A 24,301-nucleotide genomic window follows, 5' to 3' on the forward strand; every position below is an offset into this window, starting at 1 on the left:
TAATAAAATTTTCAAAAAGCAAGTTGAGTTTAATTTTTTTGGGAAATATTGGGATTATTATTTATATATTAAATAAGAAATAATATGTATTAAATCTGAATCATAATTATATTATTATAAATACACAAGTGATACGAGAGTATAAATATATATACATATATATAGCACAATTAATTGAATATTTGATCTAAAGTTCTAGAGTCTCATCTTGCATTCACCATGCTGAGATACTGCAGCCTAAAATTTTAAACGAATTAATGTTGCATGAAAGTAAAAGAATAATGATCTAAGATCTCTGATAAATTCGTTTACTTTACTTTAATGGCCTAATTAATATTGCATCATATGTATGTATATGTATATGGATGTAGAGAATGGCGGCGAATTGAAGCCGTCAGATGTGGGACATCTTTAATGGTAGGGGAGAGGACAGCGTCAACCGCAGCTACGCAAGTCGTTCGGCTAACGAAACGTGTGCCGCAACAATGTTGACGCTACAGAGAAACCCCAGTGGGGACGACATTCAAAAAAATTCAATCGCATGCCAAATCAAATCAATTTCAATTTCTACCTGCGGATCTCCTATCTTACGGGCATGTAAGATAGGGATTGCCACCCAACGAAGTAAGGAAACTAATCGCAACCGTCTAATCACAAAAAAATTCCCTTCAATCACCTACCTTCTGCTTCGATGATGTCACGTGATTGGCTTCCTCATTGACGTGGACTGCATGTGCTAGTGCGTTCCACGTCAGCAAAACACAAAATTTAACCCCCAAATCACCAACTTGATTGGCAGTCCTGTTGACATACATTCTCTCGCCCTTTCACCGGAGTTCCCATAGGCGCATCATAAATGGTCAAATTGATTAGATTTATTTCAACCGTTGATTTAGTCTGTGGGAGATTTTGGCAGGGTATCCACCAATCGCGTGTGTGTATATCTATATACACACACATGATAGATCATTATTCCTTTACTTTCATGCAATATTAATTCTTTTATTCCAAATTATGTTTTTTTTTCTCATAATTTGAAAATACCATAATTTAAAAATATTTCAACTATTCTGTTATTAAATATTGCTAATATCATTATTCCACACACACACAATTAATTTAATATTTGATCTAAAGTTCTAGAGTCTCATCCTGCATTCACCATGCTGAGATACTGCAGCCTGAAATTTTAAACGAATTAATATTGCATGAAAGTAAAGGAATAATGATCTAAGATTTTAAATTACAGCAGATTTTGAGCGAACCAAAAAGAAAATAAATGATCTAAGATTCTAAAGAAAATTCATATCTAAGAATTCAGTCAAATGACAATATTATTTTCCATAACTCCACGATCAACTTCATCTTAATTTTGAATTTTCAATCCTTGTCAAAATAATAAAGATAAGTTTATCGACGTCGGGGACCACGCAAAAAATAGCGGCTTTTGCGGACGCGTAGCCACCAGTGGCGTGCTTGCTCTCCTGTTTTTAAGTGGAGTTTCTCTACCCATTTTGACAAGTCTTTCTCTCTCTCTCTAAATAATTGTTTTTCTTCCTTGTTTGGGACATATCAACGTGAGTGAATGCAACTTTGACCACCTCAAAGGAGGTTTTTTTTTTTTGTGCATTATATTGACATATTAGACCAAACGATCTCATAATAATAAATTAATAATGGTCACAAACGGACACAATAGAAAAAAATTTCCATACGTGTACGTGAAATATGTTTTTTTTTTTTTAATATCGGGAGACCTATTAATTCATTAGAAGGACAAATTTTGTGGAATATTGACTTTGCAAATTTGATGTGAAGTTGTTTTGTTCCATTAAAATAAGCTTTTGGAGAAAGTACCTACCTAATACATATATATAGGTTTAGTTAGGTAAGAATATTTCTATTGAAGCTTATTTTTAGGCGTTAAATAACCTAATTTATCAAAAAGTGGCTGTAGAATATTCTATTTTGAGCAGATTAAGGCTTTAGCCAATTACATAATTAAATATGAGTAATGATACAGCCACAAACTCTTGTACAAACTTATTTTGTATAAACTGATGTGGCATTAATTCATTGGTTGAATGAAAATATAAAATAATAAAAACAAATTATGTGGGTCAAATGATATTTAATTCAACCAATCTTATCATACCACGTCAGTTTGTACAAAATAAGTTTGTACAAGAGTTTGTGGCTGTATCATTACTCGTATTTGAACAGTAGATAATTGGTTTATCATGCACGGGAGATTTCAAAAATAAAAACCATATATTTGCCACGTTAGGGATACGGACATTAAAGACAGTGTTGGCTGCTCGTTTCAAACTTTAAGGGTGCTGCTAGCTCACCCAAAACAAATTTTACACCTGAACTATTTGAATAACAACACTTTGAGGTGTAAAGAAACTAGTTTTTGGGTGGTTGCATGTTATAAAATCTGTAACATAGAAAGGTCAAACCTTTAAATGATTCATAATTATGCTTTTAAAGTTTAATTTATAGATTTTGCTATGTAAGGTACAATTTCTTATAAGATTGTGGATTTAAATGGTTTCCATAATTAAATTTATGAGACCGCGTTAGGGACACTGGGCTTGTGACACTGACAAGCCGCAACGCATTTAATTTTCATGTGATACTTTACTTTGATTATTCCAACCCAATCGTCATTCTGCCAATAATAGACTTTGAATCTATTACACTCCAATAAGTCCTTTTCAACTGGTGAAAATCAATTAAATAGTCATTTGGTCAGATTAAAAAAATTTAAAAAAAAAAGAGAAAGAGAAAACTTAATAGGAGAAAAAATTTCGAATCACTTAACCGACAACCTTTTCCATGCCGCATGCATGTGTTTGTATATATATTATAAGAAAAATATTTAAAAAATAAAAAAAAAGAAAAAAAAAAGAAGAGAAGTTATTTTATTAGTAATTTTTATTCATACGGAAACTTATATTGACTATATATTAGCTGATAATCTCCCCCTTTGATACATAACGATTCGAGTTCAAATCATTTCGTGTTATTTTCAATTATGCTTCCTTGAACCGGCCAGATTGACAATATTGGATCAAAGAATCAACACTTGGACTCGTTCGCTAATTTTCTCGCATCACTTGAATAGAAACATTAAAGCGAAAAAAAAGGGAGAGAATACCAAATTGAGATAGACCCAAAGATACCATAAACAAGGACGTTTTTTTGTCAGCAAAATCCAGTGCTTCTTCTTTTGTGGAAGTGCGGAACACACACACCCCAACTCCTTGATTCCCTAAGTTGCAGGAGCTGGCTAAGTTGCATGGTTTGGAAATTCATTATCGTTCCATTTAGGAAAAAAAATAAAATAAAATGCATTAAGTTTTTTGCATTTGTAAATTTATGATAAAAAGTAAATAACATCGCTAATTAACAATGGTCAAAGATTCGCAAATAGACACATGGAAAAAGATTGGTATGATTTAGCGATTTGGATCCGTGTCCTTGATTTAGCATGCAGGTTAGTGGTTGGTCAATTATGCCGTGTACCTACGACCAATGGCAACGAACTAAAGGCAGATGGACCAATGAACTAACATGTAGCATTTGACATTTTTTCTTTAAGAATACAACACAGTCAAAAGATCAAAAAAACTAATTTCTATATGCGCCAAATCCATTCCGTTTTATACATTACGGTTTTGCATTTATTTTTAAAACTGAATGCAATTTTTATATTTGTCAGGCAAATTGATTAAATGTTTATATGAGCTATGCTTGCAAAAGATTAAACATGCATGGTTTTTTTCTTGTCATACACAATTTATGCTTTCTGAAGTATTTTCCCCGAGATTTTCTACTAATTAAACACTTAATAAGTTTTATATATTTTTTCTACTTACACAATAATAATGTTGCTTCACACGTGTATGGCATTGAAATGCACCATTTGCTGTTGGTAACAAGTCCAATGGCCTTTATTTTGTACTATGAGCATACGTTTTTATATATGTATGTATGTGTATTAATTGGGTCTAATTAAGTTACAAAATCTGTATGTTGGTAGTTTCTTGAAATTGAAATGGTGAGGGACCCAAAGTCAGGACAAATTAGATCACAAAATTCGCATAACATTTCCTTCCAGAATATCGTTGCCCACCTACTAGAAGACTGAATGCAATTTTTATATTTATATCCAGCCATATCTCGTCAGGGGTAGTCCCGCATCGGCATCACAGACTCAAAGACAAATTGTGATTTTGTCAAAAGCTATAAATCCTGAATCGGTTTTAATTTTGCGTATGCCTTTGTTGTTAAGTAACTTGTGTTGAATAGTGTTTAAAAATATAAATAAAAGCAGTTAATGAATAGCGCATAAGATTTATCAGAAAAGAAAAAAAGAAATAGCCGATGAGAGAAAGCCCAAAAATGATATAAAATTAAAAAAAATTCTCCAAACTTTGGACAGGATAATAGGATTTGGCCAACACGTGACGTTGGCACGTTGACAGTCGGCACTAGTTAATCACATTATCTAACGATAAATGTATGCCATGGAAAGCTATGAGCCTAGTGAAATTAATATCTTTTTGGTTGTCATACAACAAAACACTTTAATAATAAATTTGTCAATCACATTCACACCTAATGGAAAGCTATGAGCCTAGTGATCTTTGAAAAATCTCATACAAGTCTTAATAAAATAATCAATAGTCATAGTGGCCCTTAACACGATTCTTTATAATCTTAATAAAGTATTAGTCCCTAACAAAAATTCATATACTTAACTGAAATAAAAAAGTCATAGTAGTTTAAAAAATAATGTTTAATGAAAAATTATTTTAACTTAAAATGCGTTAGAATGAGTTTATAATGCCATCATCGATGCACACTATTTTTAAGATGATTTATCAAACACCTAATTACTTGTGTCCATTTAATTATTAATTTTAGTGACACAACATAACAAGATTATTTATAACTAGCAACAATCCCAAAATAGGTCTTATTTTTGGAAGCCTTAAAATTTTAGCTGTATATATATATTTTTTTTGTTTTCAAAATACGATTGTTCAGTCATTTCAAAAAGAATAATAATAATAACACTTGAATTTGGTCGGATGTTCTTGAAAAATGATTCTTAAAAGAAAATGCTACACATATAAAATGGTATGATAAGTTTGTATATCAAGCGACATGATATACGGTATCTGGTCGTTTAATAATTGATGTTAATAACTAGCACGTTATTGATGAAATAATAAAACATATTATTACTTAGCTCTTTGCTGTTAATTATGTTCTATTTTTCATGCCTGTTTAAATTGTAAATTACATTAATATATATATATATTTTACTTTGAAAGCCACAGCGAACAATTCAAGATTTTTTTCACCCTATCACCTGATCGAGTGTTACAGATACTGTTCAAAATTCAATTTATTCCAGTATGCTTCATTTGGTCCGATACTATTCCATATGCAAAAAGACAAGCCTTTTGTACACACACACATCAGTTACCCTTCCGGGTACTTTCGTAGACTTCTCCCGGCGCTATAAATCCTCCAGTTACCCTTCGCACTTTGCACACACAATCTCTCGGCATCTTTAGCAGCAGAGAGAAAGAAAGGAAAAAAAAGAAAGAAAGAAAATAAATAAATCAAAATTCAATCCCCTGCCATTGCCAAATTGATCTTCCTCATAAGCATGGATCTGTTAATTGATTTGAGGTATTTGTTTCCGCCTATGCTAAACCTTCTCATCTTTTTTCTGTTCCTCAGGGCTCACGATGGCATCTCTTGGGACGTCAAAGATGGTACCAATAAGATACTCTTATATCCAATTTTAAAGCTTCCGCTCTGGATCCTGGTTCCTGTCATCATGCCATTACTGCTCTTGCTGCTCGCACGAATCAGACTCACTGTCAGTTTGAGCCGCTCCATTTCCTTCAGTTGCGGAGAACCCTCTGTTCTGTTGGCTATCTCGGTGGTTGCGTCTGTCATTCTGGCTCCATTTCTCTTCCTCGTGCCGTATTTTTGCCTCGTATTCTTAGCACTTTGTTATGCAACTTTAGCTTCTATGTTTAAGCGCGGCTTTAACCGGATTCGACGTATCATGATCAATCGTGTGGACCGGAATCAAGAAATTGCGGAAAACGTTGACGAAGAAAACATTATTGAAGCAGAAGCGAACCACATCCAAAACCTGCAGCCAAGTTCAACTGACGATGATGAGAGTATCCTGGAAGTTGTGGCCATTTGATGTCCGTGTGTGTGTCTATATATATGTATATATGTATATATTTCTGGTGCCACTGTAGGGTCCTAGTAAAAATGTTGTCATCTTTCCATTTTCTAATTAGTTAGAAGTTTTGCTGTGAAGAAGGTGTGAAAGTGCTTTTGCTCGAAGGAAATAAGCGCAGAGCAGACTAAATTTTTATTTCTTTTTTTTAATTGTTTATTGTTTTTGTATTATGTGGCCCAATTGAACAGCGTTATATTTATAAAATTCTGTGTCTAAATTTATATTCTGCTTTTATGCAAAAGAAAAATTAATTGTTTAACTACCCTGATCATTAAATGTGTTACAACTTGGGGATACTTAAAATTGTTGGGACAAGGCTACGTTGCAGAAGCTGCACTTCTGCAACCCACGGCCTCGCATTTTCACTTTGCATGAACAGCTGTCTTGGCCTGGTTGCATCAGCACCAACACGAGTGGAGGATTCTCATTGGCTATGTTACTTGCAGAAGCTGTAACATAGCAAGGTCCTTGTGGTCATTTTACTTCAATTAAAAAAATAAAAAATAAAATCCCAAAATTACCCCCAAGACACTAAACGTTCCTCCGTCGATCGTCAAACCATAAAACATTTGCATCGTCGCCGCTGCGAAATCCGATCATCCCAGCTGATCGGCGTCGCTTGGCCATAGTGGTAAAGTTAGAAAGTTAGAAAGCTAGAAACAGAGAGCCTGGTTTTTCGTAAGGTAAATTTCCAAAGCTAGAAACCCTAGGTATATTTCAGAATTTCTATTTTGTCTTATCTGCGGACGAAATCACTAAACCAAAAATAGATGATTAGCTTTTTTATATTTTTTATTGAATTTTTATAAGAAATTTTCTCTGTTATTCAATTCTTTTTTTTCTTTTGCCTATCTTTGATGAGTGATTCTTCGTTTAACTGAATTTGGTTCGATTTTAGAGGTCTCTGATATCTCATTGAGGTCATTTTGTGGCCTACTTCACTTGATTGAGTTAATTTTCCTTATTTTTGTGAATTGACAGCTTCTTGTAGTTTATGTGCTGAAGTCAGTTAATTGTGGTTTTTTCCCCCCCTGAATGATGTGATAGCAGAAAAATAAATTATGTCTAAAAATGGGTAAGTAATGCTTGGGTTTTAATGAAAGGGGTGAAAGTATAAGGTGTCGCAATGAGTAATGGAGTTTTTCTAGCCAAACAGGTGGTCGATTTCTTAGGAGACACTGCTTGTACTGATGCAAAGATCATGTCTTGCCGCTACACTTTGAGAGACCTAAAGGTTGGGGAAATAAGTCAAGGGGGGAAGAGTGGACTCGTGTTGGTGAACGTGGCCATCGATGAACCAGAAGTAGAAGAGAAAGAGTAATGTCGTAGTAACCGAGTTGGTTCAGTTATTTTCAGATAAATTGTTACTAACCTTAACTGAAAAATAAATTAGAGTAATTCTGCATTAATAATATTGGAATGGCAAATAAGAACTTGGATTTTCTGTATTCGTCTTATCAGATTGAAACTTTTTCTTCTGCTATATATTTTCATTTTCCCATTTTCACCATGCCATTCAATCTTTTAGCTTTTGCAAGAAAATCCTTTCATTTGGAGTCCATTCGTCTAAATTCAGGTTTTGAGAGAGGCTTACCAGGTTTTGAAGTTGCAAGATAAAAAGAGGGTACATACCTTTCTATATCTCACTAAAAATAGCAAAACTCATTCATGCCTTGTTATAACTAAGAATTGGAAGAAGTGGAAGTAATTCTAAGTTCAGGGGCTTCTTTTAAAAGCATTATTCATTATATATATTAGAGAATCTATTATGCCATGACTAAGGAATTTGAGCGACTTTACATACAAATGGAAGAACGGTAACCAGAGTTCAGCTTTTAACTTCCGCCCCCCCCCCCCCCCCAACACAAAAAAAAAAGCACACACACACAAACACAAACAACAGTGTAAGCTCTTTCTTTATGTAGTTATTTGTTTTATATTGTTCTATCACTGTATATTAATTTCATTTTGAAGGTTGTTATATTTCATGTATCCCTAAATCATACATGTTGATATTGTTTCATGATGATTGTCATCACACTGAAGCAATGGAGATCTTTCCTCTGCTTGTGCCCTTGCTCATGACATGTTCTATGATTGGTTTCTCATTATATCCTGGCATCTGCAGCGCTTGAAGCTTTTTTTTATAAATTAAAGACAATTAAATGTGGTGTTGCTTGTTTTCCATGATGTTGTCAGATTGGTGGAGGAAGGTTTGAGAATTTATAAACTTGAGGTCCAACAAAAGGTTTTGGAAATTGTTGGCATCTCTGCTGAATGAGTCAGAAAACTTTTAATTTAAGCTATCTTGCAGGTATTCTAGTTGCTTTTATGTGAAATTTTCATTGCCGGCCTTTAGTTCGTTTGAAGAAGTCGGATCTGACATTATGAACCTATTTAGCTCTGTTTTTTTCATTTTATTCTTCTCTATCAGTTATAATCCAAATGCTAGCTTTACTGATGATGCATTCAGCTAATAAAAAATATCAATTCAGCTAATAAAAAATATCATTGTTAACAATCCAAATGATTTAACTGATGATGCATAATACTAACTGAAGTATACTACTTATACCATGTAGGATGAACAAATTTCTTTCAATGCTTTCTTTTGGAATAACTTGGAATAGTTCAAGTTGCATCTCATGTTCAGAATGAATGAAATTTGATCGTCTCAATATGTAAGAACCTTAAGCTTGATATTCACCTTTTGGGTTAAATAAATGCATCATTCCGATTCCCTAGGTTTCACCAATTGATTCTAGCATAAATTGTAAATTCTGAAGCAATATTTGAATAAGAGGATAATTATTTTGTACTATGGTTATTTCATTTTTTTTAATAAGAATATTATGGTTATTTCATTGGTTGAATCTTGAAAGTAGAATGGTTCTCAGCTTAGGAGTGAACTGGAATGTTTGGAGTAAAAGAGGGGAGTGTTCTACTTTGTGGTCCTTCTCCCCGCCCGCCGCACCCCCCCCCAACAAAACAAAATATTTATAGTTGCTAGGGGGAGACTATCTTAGGTTTTGTGAGCGGTAAAATATGATAATTTTAAATGTTTTGTAATTACTACATATTGTCTTGTTTCTCGCTGCAGCCACCTCCTTTGCTGATGATTAAATTGTAATGTGCAGGCTTATACAAACAGGTTTTGATATTTCAGCTGGTAAGGATGATTGCCTAATAACTACTTTCACTAACTGTGGGACTGGAACTCAAACCCAAACTCGCAAGTTCAACTGGGGAGATGACCAGTGCGGTATGCTGGCAACTCTCTCTTAAATCTTAATATACGCGCTTAATATAAACGTGTCACAATTTTATCTAATATTTTAATTTGTTTACATTTTACCCTTCAAAATAATATTTCTTTCTTCTATGAGGACTTTTACACCAACGATTAAGTGAGATAAGTGGATGATGATTCTAACTTCTAAGCCGTGTTGTTCTTTTATCTCCCACACTGTCTTAACTCTCTCTCAGTCAGACTCAGTCAGTCATCTATGTCTTTTCCTTTTATCTCTTCCAGGGTTCAATTTCTATGTTGAAAATAATTATTGTAACATAACCTGTTTTGTTGTTGAAGAAAGAATAGAAGAATGTTGTTTTTGCTTGGAAATAAAAAAGATTAAAAAATAAGTGTTTGTTGGTTCTTTTCATGACATAAATAAGTCATTGTCCTGGTTTTAGGATTATTTAAAATGTAGATAATTACTGTACTTTTTTGTTTCAAGAATTATTAATTCTAGAAAAATGTCATATTTAGCTCGTCGTTGGTATGGATTTATTCCTCTAATGGTATATTGAGTGTCTTATGATGTTATTTTGTTCCATTATTAGTATTAGGAGAAGTATTTAGTGCTTCTATGGGTTTCTAATTTCTTCTTCAGCCGTATTTTCTCTGTCTAAAGGTCCTGTATTTCACGTGTTGATTGTTTGGTGTGGATTACTTTTGGTAGCAATTCAATGAGGTTCCAAAGATTGTATGCGTTAAATAACCCAATTTATTTAAATGCACCCGTGGATTGTATTTTGAGTAGATTAACTGAAAGCCTTGGTAGAATTTAGGCAATTAAGTAATTCTGTCAGAAATTTAAAATTGGGTTGGGAATCAGTTGTCAACTAAATAAATGCTTGCAGATACATGCATTGATTCTCAATTATGTTATTGATTTTGGGATGCTCCAAATTCTGGTAGCTATTTGCTAATGGAAAATGTTTTTTGCTTTTGGGGAAGGATAGAAACCTAAGGTCCTCTGGCAGTGTGATGTTCTAGCTCCTTTTTGGGTTATTTGGCAAGATTGCATTTTTGAAGATAAGAGGGAAGACCAAGTTTCTTGTCTGTGGGATAATGTTCACTTTTTGTCATACATTTGGCCTTAGTTGGGCAGGGCTAGCTTTTGACATGGTTGTATATGGATGACTAAGCCCTTACAGCTTTCAATCAACACACAACAACCTAAGCCGAAAGTGAAAATCCTGGCGTTGTGGCCATAATCTCACCGTATAGAAGTCACGAGATGTTTGAGAAGCTTTGGGATCACCTTCATTTTGGTAATTCTTCACCTGTTGATGTCCGTTTCTCTTTTTCATTTTTATTCTATATTTATTTCTTTATCTGTTTGTTTGCAGAGGCAGCACTCCTCTTCACTTGGCACCTAGAGGAGGATCTATTGACTGCACCCGCAAGCTGCTGGCATGGGTTGCAGATCGCCTTCATAGAGATGCATCTGGGTAAGATTTAATTTCTTTTTTGATTGATCACATCGACTGATTTTCATTATAATAATTTGCCAAGTCAGTGTTGTAATTGTTTCTTCATGACCACCTCACATTAATAGCTCCAAAACAAGTGCAAAAGGGCGCATTTGGATGTCTTGTGAAGTTGGAATAGCTACTTGCTCAGTGTACTTGGCAAACAGTTTTTGTTTGTTTTGTTTTATTTTTCCTTTTTCTAATATGTTTGATCTTTAAATAGGCAGATATAAATTATTTATTGCAACAGTGGCATCCATAAGTATTATTAGAAGGTTCAAGGTTAATTTTTTAGTAGTAATAAACAGCAAGTAGATAGATGACAAGAAATTTTTTTAGAAAACACTAGAGGCCAGGCCTTCTAGGTCAGTGTATTCATCCTAATTTTTTTTGTCATCATAGGATGCTGGAAATAACATTCCTCGTGTTGTTGTAGGCTTGGACTTGGCACAAAAGTCTCATGCCAATAAAAAATTGGACCCTCAAACGACCCTGTTGAAAGAAAGTTGCAGATCAGGTGGAATGTTGGAAAAAGAAATGCTGCCAAAATTGCTGAGGAGTCCACCCCCTCTACTAGAGATGGACATGGTGAGAATGATGAAGATGAAGAATCGGAAAGCAGAACTAGTACATTTGAAAAGAAAAGACTAGTTCCACCAACTTCATTGTTACAAGCATTGAAGAAACAGAAATTACTCGTTATGTTGTCAAGACTTAATTTATGGATCTGTGTTATTATTGAACTTGAGAGCGACACCTGTGTCTGATCCTTGTTGAGAATCCATATCAGTAACTTTATGATTGAGTCAGTGACCACCTGTACAGGTTTGTAAGTGAAAGATTTAGCAAGGCCAGGAACTTTGTAACAAGAATTTTGCAACCGTTATCAAGAAGGAATGGATGTAACAATTACAGACATACCATTCTGCCAATCAACCCATGTGCATACACCCGAGTCTTCTCCACAATCAATGAAATAGTAGACATTAGATAATTGTATCACAAGCATGCTCACATACCACAGACAAGCATGCACCCCGACTGACAGGGCAGGGCATATGTGGGGTTCACGCATTGTTATCTTACATTAGTTGTAAGATAGGAGGATCAGTTCAAAGAATATAAGCATCAACATCCTACTTTTAAAAAATGTCTTTTTTTACAGAACCATAAATCATTCGAATTAATCCTCTCCCCACACATTTGCTGAAATTGAATCTAAGGACATGCTCAACAATCTCAACAGCTCACATAATCAGCAACAATACTTGAACCTGAAGGCATAACCGAAATCGTGGCAAGTTGAATCTGCAGGCATGACAGAAAATTGCATCAACACTACTCCAATATCTTAGCAAGTGAATCTAATGCCATAGGCTTTTCAAAAGTAAATATTAAATAGTATTTAGGCCAATTTACAAATTCTAATTTCATCATGAGAATTATCACTTTGTAATACTTAACAACTTTTTTGTTGTATTTCGTTACCACTTAATGCGCATGCTGCTTTGAGATGAAATTACAACACATATATTTATGTAGTACTTAACAACGTTTTTATTTGTGTAATAAAGTGTAGTAAATTGTTAAACTGACTCATAAAATTATCTAAGAATATAAGTTGCTTTGAGATGAAATATCATAATTTTACTCTTGGGAAATCAATTACTTTTAAATTATCATATGCTCTAATTTGAAAACTGTACCTAAACACTCTTAATCATTTGGTTTATTCTTTATCAAAAAACTGCATCTTGAAAAAAAAATTAAAAGATATTGTCAAGTTTATGTTGTTAGTTCAAAAAAAAAAAACTATTGAAAATAACACACGGCATTATAACAAACACTTGGGTGGTGTTTGGTTTTAAAAAAGGAGAGGAATGGAGAGGTGAAAAAAGGAGAGGAAAAGAGTGCAAAAATTAATTGTTATTGTTTGGTTTCACATTAAATTTGAAAGGAAAAGAAATTACATATTTTTTATTTGGACAAATATACCCAATATCTTTAATGTTAATAGTGTTAATAAATTAAAAAATAATAAAAATATGAATTAATTTAATCTAGAAATTACCTAATTAAATAAATTTTTTTTTAATTACAGCATTTGGCCATGCACGTTGATCGCCGTTGACCACCGTTGACCGCCATTGACTGTCGTTGACCGCCATTTTTCATCACATTAAATGCATAATAATGATAAAAATGGACGATTTACTCATTGGAAATGTTAATTTTGCAAAAAATATAATATATAGTTGGAAATATGAGAGTTAAAATTTTCCCAAGCATTTAAACAAGACTTGAGTTAAATAACAACGTATATTAGCATTTCTAACCCCATAGAGTTGTAGATCGGCTCATGAGGATTCTATTAGTACTAGTTTTGATGGTAAAGCGTGTCTTCGGTGAAACTCCAATGAGTCACTTTACTGTTTTTTCTTTTTTCAAATAAGTTTATCCTATTAATTTAAGAAAATATATATAAATTATTTGTACTTTAATTTATTTAAAATTGATTTTGTTTAGAGGATAATATTGGAATTTTTTATGTTTAAATAGATAAGGAATTTGAAATCCTTAGTCATTGAAAAGGAATACAAATTGTTCAAATTGATGGAAATTGAATTTCAATAAAAATTCAATTCCATTAAATTTGGTCTAACCAAACAATACAAAATATAAAAGAAATCAAATTCTTTTCCTCTTCACACTTCTCTACCCCCAAGCAAACATGGCCTTGGTGTACAAATTCTAGTTGTTACTTAAATTTTAACATCCATTAAATATTTAAATCTTCATGCTCGTTACAATCGAGACTAATTCATTTACAAATCACGTGCTTTGTGTGTCCTGTTCTCTTCACTACACTTAAGGAAAAACGACTGTAGCTTCTGTCGTTTTGAGCAAACTTAAGCGAGGCACGTGAAACAGCATGTGAGGGAAGGAATCAAAGCCGTTATGAAGTCGTTATACACGCGTCCAGAAGCTGTGCAATCTAGGTTTCAACATCAGGGGTATCAAGGCTGATTGTTGAAGGGAAAACAGACAGATTTTCAAGAGAGCTTTCCAGAGAGATTGAAGAGTGAGGGAGGGTCTTCTTGTTTCTTGTAATCTCGTGTATAGAAGCTCTGCAATTGTCATCTTGAATCATCAATAAATCTTTTTCTGTGGCTTCTCCCGTGGATGTAGAATGTGCATTTCATGTACTATCGAACCACGTTAAATCATGTCTTTGAGTGAGTGTGTTTGCTTCTTGATCTGTTTTAATCTTCTGTTAGATCTCCATTAACCTAGAGCTAAGGTTTTGTTTCGTTATTGGAGCTTCAGATTGATTATTGGTTAATTGCAACTTGTATTGAACTTGGTAAATGTTCTTGGGCAGTGGTTTATTGCTTATTAGAATCAAGGCAATTAAATCACTACAGCTATTTTAGCTAAAGCATGCGCAACTTGGAATGTGCCGGATTACAGTCATGTTGTCTCCCTCCATTTTGTTTTGGATATCGGCAATGATCCAACATATCTCCGTTCCGCTACTCTTCTTTTGCAACACCAACTCAACAACCTCCTTACAATCAGTTTCAATGATCAAAGGAGTCGACTATCCATCCTTTGCCACCTGGATCCCCAACTTAACGGCTGCTGCTCCTATCTGAGCTACATCACCATTAAAATTTATCTGTTGAACTGCTGCAGCCAAAACACTTCCATTCCCATCTCTAATCACCACTCCCAGCCCTCCTTGGTGTGTTTCTCTGTTAATTGCTGCATCAAAGTTGATCTTGTAAGTGCCTTGAGGAGGGGAAAGCCAGCTTACCTTCCTTGTTACTTCTGTTCTTGCTGCCACTTTCCCTTTGGACATTTTAACTCTAGCATATGCCTGCGCCATAGCTTCAGCTTTAGCTACTGCCCTCTGTGGTTCCAGCATTTTCTTCTCAAAAACAAAAAGATTTCTTGTATACCATGCTATCCACCACAGTGCAATTATCAATCTCAGATCCTCCTTATCCTCCAAAAAAAGGGGTTAATTTCCACATTTGCTTTGCTGTGGAATTTTTAATAATTTTGATAATTAGTAATAACTCTAGAATACTGGAACTTTTAATCATTTTGATTTGGTGCACTTTCCGGGCCCATTTTGCCACCATTTGATATTTTATTGTAAAAGCTCAGATTTATACTTCAATTTTTTTTAAACCTTTTTCATTGTACTTTTTAAATTTTATAATTTATAAACTTTTTTTTTATTAGATTAGGTATTAAAAGTTGTGCTAAAGAATTCAAACTTTAAATATATGTTACAGATAGATTAAGCAAATATTAAAACGTGTATTTTAATTAAAAATAAATATATATTCTTTTATCTTTTTGAGCATTTATTGGGTTCTTTGTCCGAGCTTAGGCTTCACTTAAAATGGATGAGCCCGACCTAATGCACTTAGGCTTAGACTGAAGCCCAACTTTTCAAAAGACTCATTGAATTTGCTTCATGGTAGATTCTTATTGGTCGAGCAAACCTTTTCAATTTGATGAGGTGGTGAATTCGGCCTAAATAAGTTATTCTCTTTTGAGCATATGAAATGTCATCATTTTAATTTATTGATGTGGCAACATAAAATAATTAAAATAATAAATTTTGTTTAATAGAAGTTGTCATTGATTCATTATAGATATATCCTCATCAATTAAGTCAATGAAATCTTTTAAGACTATGTCATTTTTCAATGCCTACATGGAATTTAAAATTTAAAATTCATTGATAGAATTATGTCAAGAAAAATTTAAAATATTTAAAACACAGTTTTTTAAATATTAAAATGAGAGATTTTATTTAAATTTTTTGATAGTATTCCGTCAAGAATCATTTAACTTACTATTTGTAACAGTATTTTGTCACTAGTCTCTTATAGAATAATCGAAATTGCAAGGCCTCTAAGATTTTGAAATAATTGTGTTTGCCACATCAGCAAAATAATATATGAGGCAAAACTTTGGCACATAAATAAACATGTGAAAGGGCATTCTGTCAAAAAAAAAAATCAGTTTTGTAGTACTGAGTTTAAACTTTTAAAGCTCTCTTAAAGAAATGTTTCTTTGAAATTTTGAAAATATAATCTTTTAGAGTGAAGAAGAAATTGAAAATTGAAAAAAAAAATTAAGAATATGAGATTATGTTATGGTACTGCACGCCAGTGCTGAAGCCTCCATCGAATGAATGGAATATTAATTTTATTTCAAAAAAAATAATAACATTAATTTGACGCTTATAACATGCAAGAAAACTCTAAGGACGATGGTGGGTGTTAATGGAAAGTTTTTCTGACAAAAAAGAAAACATTTTACCATGTAGCCTCAATATAAAAAAATAATCAAACTACTAATTACAAAGCTTTTTTTTTCCCCCCCGAAGATACTAATTACAAAGCTTAAGAGTAAGCAACCTCCACAATTTCACACTTCGAAAGCGACTGCTGCGGGGTGCCGGGTCGTGTCGCTATCGCAGCTACAATTGGTTGAAGGGGCATTAATGACTTTCGATCACGTCTATTGCGATCGAATTGGAGGGTAAATTCTCGATTTCGTCCTCCTTGTTGCTCTTGATAATTCTCCATCGCCCGCGCATAACTCCCCAAGAGCTCAACTGACACCCTGCCGTAGCTCCTCCTCCTCTCTCTGATGATCAAGGTGAAGCTGAAGCTGTAAGTAGGTGGGCGCATCCAAGACCTGCGGCCAAATCCATATGGGGATACGGTGTAATTGTGGTGACTTGATCTTCCATGCAACTACCACTACTTGTCGCTGGCCACAGGTGCCACAATAATAATATATTCTTCTATTTTAATTTTTTTTTTTTAAGAAAAAGATAAAAATCAGATCAGTTGTTTCAGTTACGCATACGATTCCATATAGACGACGCGGACAATGACTTTTTTTAAAAAATATTATTTATGAGATTCCTGTGTCTCCTCCCTGTTAACGCTTACCATTTTGTCTGCCATCAAGGGCATCAACACGCAGTACTAAAGCTTGAAAAGAAATTATTTTTCTTCTTCAATAGAACTTTAATTCTGGTGATTCATTCCGATTTCTTTGTTAAATGAATACGCGGGGCCCGCAGATAAATTAAATTAACAAACAAGAGTTGCTTTTGTCATGTTTTACAGAAACTTTACTTTTATCTTAATGTTGAAAAAGCAGCCAGCCAAAGCCAATTTGGCAACCTTTGAGAAGCAAAATCCAAAATGGTTTTGTTAGCCGAAAAGAAAGAATGGAAAAAGGGGATGTATTGAAAATAATAATAATAATTTATTATATTTTCAATTATTTTATTCTTTGCATAGTGCCAACAATTTTCCTATAAATAGCTAAGGATTTCATTCATTTGAAATCATCCCAAAATTGTTAAGCTTATAAGTTTCTAAGCTTTTGAGAGAAGTGAGAGAAGTGTGTCTGGGGAATTTATCTTTCCTGCAGAGTGTGAGAGTACTGGGTATATTTGGGTTTCTGGGAAGTGAGATTCGTTACTCAAATATTGTATTCTATTAATTGTTTAATAAACAATTATTCTTTCTTGCCTCCGTGGATGTAGGTTTAATTACCGAACCACGTAAATTCTTGTGTCCTTTATTTTTCAGTAATTATTTGGTGCGCTTGATTCCGCATTCCACGCACAACAAGTGGTATCAGAGCCGACGGTTCGTACTTGGGGGGATACGGTACTGTTCACGTATACGGTACTATTCCCGTATACGGTACTGTTCACATACGGTACTGTTCACGGATACGGTGGAGACGGCCATTTGTACTTGGGAGACAGTCTATTGTAAGTAGTGTGTATTTTTGCATGTCTAGGAAAGTTCTGTCAACAAAGGCGATAAGAGTCTAAGGATTCTGGTTTTTAATTGGGACCGAGTTCCCGTCCAGTTTCCTGGGAACTTTCCTGGTGCATTTATTCACGCGAAATTAACATCATAGAGGCTGTTTTTCAAGTGGAAATAGTTCGTTGAAAAAATGGTAGAAGGTGAAACTTCCAGAATTGGGGAGAGATCTACCGAGACTATTTCAGGAGACACTTCAGGTGGGAGGCGAGATTTGTCAAATCGCTATTCAGCACCTGTTATAGGAGGCCAGAAGATCGATGTTGAAAAGTTTGATGGGAAAATCAACTTCGGCATGTGGAGGCGCGAAGTTATGGATGCCCTTATTCAAATCGATCTCGATGTTGTCCTGAAAAATAAAAGACACTTGTATGATGAAGAAATTTGGGATCGTATGAACGAGAAAGCCTGTGGTCAGATCAGATCTTGTTTGACCAAGGAGGTGAAATACTTGGTGAAAGATGAGGAGTGTGCAGTGACTTTGTGGCGTACATTGGAAGAGAAGTACCTGTTGAAAAGTCCTGAAAATCGTCTTCATGCAATGAGCCAAGTATATGGCTTTCGAATGAAGTCTGGGGTGTCAATGCACGATCATGTTTCAAGATTTGAAAAGTTACTTGCTGATTTGAAGAATCTTGATGAAGATATTAAAGATGAAGTCAAGGCTATGATTCTGTTACACTCACTACCAGAGGAATATAGCCATTTTGTGACTACTTTGATATATGGGAAGAGTGTGATCGTCTTTAAAGATGTTTGCACAGCATTGACTAGTTTGGAGATTCGGAATAATGATAAAAATTCTGAACGAGCATCGTCTGAAGCTTTGGTAAACAGAGATTGGGCGATGGAGAAAAAGAAAAATGGTGGTGGAAAGAATTCTCGATCCAAATCGAGAAGCAGAAATCTAGCTCATGATGAGTGTGCCTTTTGTCATGAAAAGGGCCATTGGAGGAAAGATTGTCCAAAGGCTCAAAAGAGAGATGGGAAGAAACCAGCAGTAGCAAACATGGCACGGAAAGATGAGGATTCTGATTATTCATTAAGTATCACTCCTGCAGCATGTGTGGCTAGTTCGAGTGAGTGGATACTTGATACTGGAGCAACCTATCATTTGTGTCCTATTAAGGAATGGTTTGCAGATTTTCGTAATCTGGAATCCGGGGCAGTTGTGATGGGGAATGATAAACCTTGTCGCACAATGGGGATAGGAACAATTCGGCTCAAAATGTTTGATGGAATGATCAGAGAACTCAAAGAGGTTAGATTTGTTCCAGAGATAAAGAAAAATCTAATTTCTGTAGGTGCTTTGGAAGCTAAAGGCTACAAGGTTACCATTGAAAATGGCACAATGAAGTTTACACATGGGGCTATGGTGATTCTGCAAGGGGTTCGGCGTCACAATCTGTACTATTTGAAGGGAGGTACAACTGATGAAGCAAATGTTGTTGAGGCGCACAGTGACACCACCAAACTATGGCATGTACGACTGGGACATGCAGGAGAGAAGTCTTTGCAAACTCTGATGAGGCATGGACTCTTAAAAGGTACCAAAACCTGTAAATTAAATTTCTGTGAGCATTGTGTAGTAGGCAAGAAAACAAGGGTCAAGTTTGGTACAGCTAATCACGATACTCGTGAGATCCTTGAATATGTTCATAATGATGTATGGGAACCAACCAAGACTGCATCAATTGGTGGAAGCCATTATTTTGTTATATTTGTTGATGATTTCTCTAGACGTGTATGGGTGTACACCATGCGAGCAAAGGATGAGGTTCTAGAGATTTTTGTGAAGTGGAAGAAATTAGTGGAGACTCAAACTGGCAGAAAGATCAAAGTATTACGATCTGATAATGGGGGTGAATATACTTCTGATCCATTCTTGCAAGTATGCCAGAACGAGGGTATTAAAAGACATTTCACGGTGAGACATACTCCGCAACAGAACGGTGTGGCTGAGCGTATGAATCGTACTTTACTGGAGAAGGTACGATGTATGTTATCTAATGCTGGTTTAGATAAAAAGTTTTGGGCTGAAACTCTGAGCTACGCAAGTCACTTGGTAAATCGGTTGCCTTCTGCTGCAATTGGAGGTAAAACTCCTATGGAAATGTGGTCTGGAAAGCATGCACAAGACTATGATTCCCTTCGTGTATTCAGGTGTCCAGCTTATTATCATGTCAAAGATGGTAAACTGGATCCTCGTGCTAGAAAATCTATCTTTGTGGGATTCAAAGGTGGAGTAAAGGGCTTCAAGCTTTGGGATCTCGAAGATAAAAAGTTTGTGTGTAGCAGAGATGTCACATTTGATGAAGCTTCAATGATAAAAGCTTCAAGTTCTCAGCAGGTGGAGAACAAGACCACAGAGGTATTGCAGCGAGTGGAGTTTGATGCAACTCCATATGTACCAGTTAGTTCTACATCAAAGAATGATTCAACTATGGAGGTGACACCTAGAGTTGAAGAAAAAGTTGTTTCTTCTGATGTCCCACAAAATGAAGAAACAATTGATGATGTAGATGATGATGATTTTATAGCAACAAGGAGGCCAAGAAGAGAGATAAAGAAACTCGGATGGCTTACTAAAGATATGGTGGTAGCCTATGCACTTCCAGTTATTGATGATGACATCCCCAATACTTTCGGTAAAGCATTACGCAGCAATGAAAGTGATCAGTGGAAGCTAGCCATGGAGGAAGAGATGAAATCTCTCAATCAAAACCAAACTTGGGAACTTGTAAAGTTACCAAAGGGGAAAAGGGCTATTGGCAATAAATGGGTCTACACCAAAAAGCAAGGATCTCCGAATCAAACAACTCCTCGATACAAGGCAAGGCTCGTGGCAAAAGGTTTTGCTCAAAAGGAAGGTATTGACTACAATGAAGTTTTCTCTCCAGTTGTAAAACATACTTCCATTCGTATCCTACTTGCCTTAGTTACAGAGTATGAGTTAGAGTTGGCTCAGTTGGATGTGAAGACGGCATTCTTACATGGAGATTTGGAGGAGGAAATATCTATGATTCAGCCTTGTGGTTTCAGAGTTGCTGGAAAAGGAAAATCGTGTGTACAGATTGAGTAAATCTTTATACGGATCATTTTTGAACTACGGTTGGCTTGATCCCAAATTTTGGGTACGTAGGCAGTCGGATAGATGCAGCCAATGTGGATCCTTTTGAGGATCATGTGGGGGATGTTTGGAACTACGGTAGGCTTGATCCCAACCTTGGGGTACGTAGGCAGTCGGATAGATGCAGCCAATGTGGATCCTTTTGAGGATCATGTGAGGGTTAGTTGGTAGTCGACTCAGATTTGGCTAAATCTTCGCCGAGGTGGAGAATTGTTGAAAAAGCAGCCAGCCAAAGCCAATTTGGCAACCTTTGAGAAGCAAAATCCAAAATGGTTTTGTTAGCCGAAAAGAAAGAATGGAAAAAGGGGATGTATTGAAAATAATAATAATAATTTATTATATTTTCAATTATTTTATTCTTTGCATAGTGCCAACAATTTTCCTATAAATAGCTAAGGATTTCATTCATTTGAAATCATCCCAAAATTGTTAAGCTTATAAGTTTCTAAGCTTTTGAGAGAAGTGAGAGAAGTGTGTCTGGGGAATTTATCTTTCCTGCAGAGTGTGAGAGTACTGGGTATATTTGGGTTTCTGGGAAGTGAGATTCGTTACTCAAATATTGTATTCTATTAATTGTTTAATAAACAATTATTCTTTCTTGCCTCCGTGGATGTAGGTTTAATTACCGAACCACGTAAATTCTTGTGTCCTTTATTTTTCAGTAATTATTTGGTGCGCTTGATTCCGCATTCCACGCACAACACTTAATTGTTATTTTTATATTTATATTTACATTTTGCTCTAATAAATATGCATCGATTATAATATTAAATTTAATAATTGTATTTACATTTATTATATTATATTTTTTTCTTTTGGAATGGAAAGTGTTTGTTTTTTTATTGTGTCAATGTCAGTGGATCTCGTGAAATGACAGGTAGCTTTTAGTTTAGTTGCTATTTTCGTCTTTATTAAAGAAAAGAGCTAAAATGCACTTTTCCGCTTCTCGTACTTATTTCCATATTGGCTCTCTTTTTATTTTTATCGTAATATTTATGATTTTCCAGGAAAGAAGCGGTTGTTTAGTTATGCGTATTAATAAAATTTTGTGTCAGATTTATTCTTTTTTTTAAAACTTTTATACTGACCGTTTTCTATACATATATACCAATTCAGCTTTATTAATTAAGATTTTACATTTATAAATTTAAAATAAAATAATAAGGATGACTGGATGAGACGAAAGTTTTCCAAACGGGTCCCACGCACGTGACATTTGACATGTTTCTGTGAAGATGACAAGAGTCGTATGTTTTTCTTCGTTGGGAAGGAATTGGACCACGTTGCAGCATTAGGACTGTAAGTCGCTGCCTTATCTACATGTGTCTCCCGGCCTTTCTCTTCCCCAGTTCAAGTTCTTGGTGGAAAATAATTCTTACGTACCCAAAAAAAAAAAAAAAAAAACCAAATAGAGCGGTGGGGGCTTCAATGAATTATCCATGGAGTCATCTGTAGATCAATAACCAGCTCCGTCCCTCCGTTTGATTTCTCCTGAAGAAGAGGTTTGATCGATATTTTCTTTCTTTTTCATTTTTGCTCCTTTTTTTGTAATTTTATTTCTTTCTGTGCCCATCCAAAGTTATGCCTGGAACCGAACATATAAAATTTAAGAATGCTTTAGAATCAAGGGTGGCTTTAAGTATAGGCGAACAAGGTCGTCGTCTGAGGTCTCATATTTTAAGAAGGTCTTATTTTTTAAGTATTTCCTTAATAATTCTTTAATTAATAAAATATTTTTAATACGTATTTTAAAAAATAAAGAAGTTTATTAGATATCTCTCTATTCTTAATTATTCTATAATTAAGAATTATTTTTATAAAAAAATCTATATTTGGGAACCTTAATTTTAGAGAAATATAATTAATAATATTCTTTAACCTTCATTCCTTTTCAATTATTCAATATTAACATATTTGACTTTTAATATTTCTTTTAATTTCTATTAAAAACCTCATAATCTCAAGAATTAGTAAATGGAAAAAAAATGTCTTGTTCTTCATTGGTTCATTTAAAATAATTAGTTTCTTAAAATATAAAGTCTATTTTTATTTTTGAACATCAACTCATCATTTTAAAATTTTTATATTCTATCATTCTAAATATTATATTTGAAAATAAAATTATTTTTATTTATTTGTTTGTTTGTTTGTTTTTTAACGGTTTTAATGGAATAAAAAATTCAATCTTCTTGATTATTTTTTAGGTTTTATTTTTAATTTTTTTATTATTGTTGAAATTCAAGAATTAAAGATGGAATAAATTTTGATCCTTTTTATATGTCTTTGAGTATTAAAATTACAAAATAATAGAGGCCTCATAAAAAAATTTTGCTTAAGGCCCCTCAAACTCTAAAGCCGGCCGTGTTTAGAATGCATGTTAAGTAATTAATTTTATTACCTTATAACCTAGTAATGGCGGACCTATTACTTCATGAAATGGGAAAATCATGTGGAATATTGAATTGTGGACTTGATCCTGATCTAGTGGCTTATTGGGAAATATCTGAAGTTGTTTTGATCGATTAATATTAGCTTTAGGAGAAGATCTAATAGTTGTATGGGTTCTTACAATTTCTTCTTCGGTCATTCATTAAGATCCAATCATATAGCTAGTAAAAGAAACATATTGTAATTAATTGGTCTATAACAGATTTGATCTGACTTTACCACAAGGATTTGTGTGTGTGTTAATGACTACAGTCCAATTAATAACTGGAAACTCAGCAACCAATTCCAACAATGAGCTTTCAAAGAATAAAGGCGTTAAATATCCCAAGTTATAAAAATGTGACTGTAGAAAAGTTTATTTTGAGTAGATTAACTCAGAAGCTTGGTAGACTTCAGGCAATTACATGTGTACACCTGTTTGAAGCTTTAATTACTTGTGGACTAAGGGAAGAGTGAATATACATTGCATTTATAAACTGTAAATACAGTAATTTAATCCATTGTCTACTTCTAATAAATAATCTGTTAATCAATTTTGATGAGTGTTTGTAGTAGATGTACGATCCTATTCAAATCGTTTTATGTTGAATGAAATTTTAATTTATTTCAAAGTCAATAGTATAAGCAGACAGTTGATTAAGAAAAATGATTTTCACCATAGAAATGCTAAAAAATTGCCTTGATGGGGTTGAGGTAAGTGGCTAAAAATAATTTGCCCCAAATTGGATTCAGCCCCACACATAGATTGTCTGCCATTACATGTATCATCTCCGAATTGCACCGTAAGATGGAATCTGCTTA

At 34.3% G+C, this 24,301-nt stretch overlaps 1 protein-coding gene across 39 annotated transcripts in view; it reads left to right on the forward strand.

The window, feature by feature from the left end:
• Window positions 1–11,962, forward strand: part of LOC102620866 (uncharacterized) — a 53,893-nt gene extending 41,931 nt beyond the window's left edge. For 10 of the 39 annotated variants that reach the window (XR_008054052.1, XR_008054051.1, XR_008054049.1 and 7 more), the window contains 4 exons: window positions 9,424–9,548; window positions 10,532–10,843; window positions 10,922–11,023; window positions 11,481–11,962. Coding sequence is in view for 1 of the 39 variants with exons in the window: in XM_052439358.1 (XP_052295318.1) it covers window positions 10,810–10,843; window positions 10,922–11,023; window positions 11,481–11,695 (351 nt within the window). In the remaining 38 variants the exon portion in view is untranslated. The other 29 variants (XR_008054063.1, XR_008054062.1, XR_008054074.1 and 26 more) reach the window with 29 other exon arrangements.
• The last annotated feature ends 12,339 nt before the right edge of the window (window positions 11,963–24,301 follow it).

The sequence above is a fragment of the Citrus sinensis genome, chromosome 1 (assembly GCF_022201045.2).
Source record: "Citrus sinensis cultivar Valencia sweet orange chromosome 1, DVS_A1.0, whole genome shotgun sequence".
NCBI lineage: Eukaryota > Viridiplantae > Streptophyta > Magnoliopsida > Sapindales > Rutaceae > Citrus > Citrus sinensis.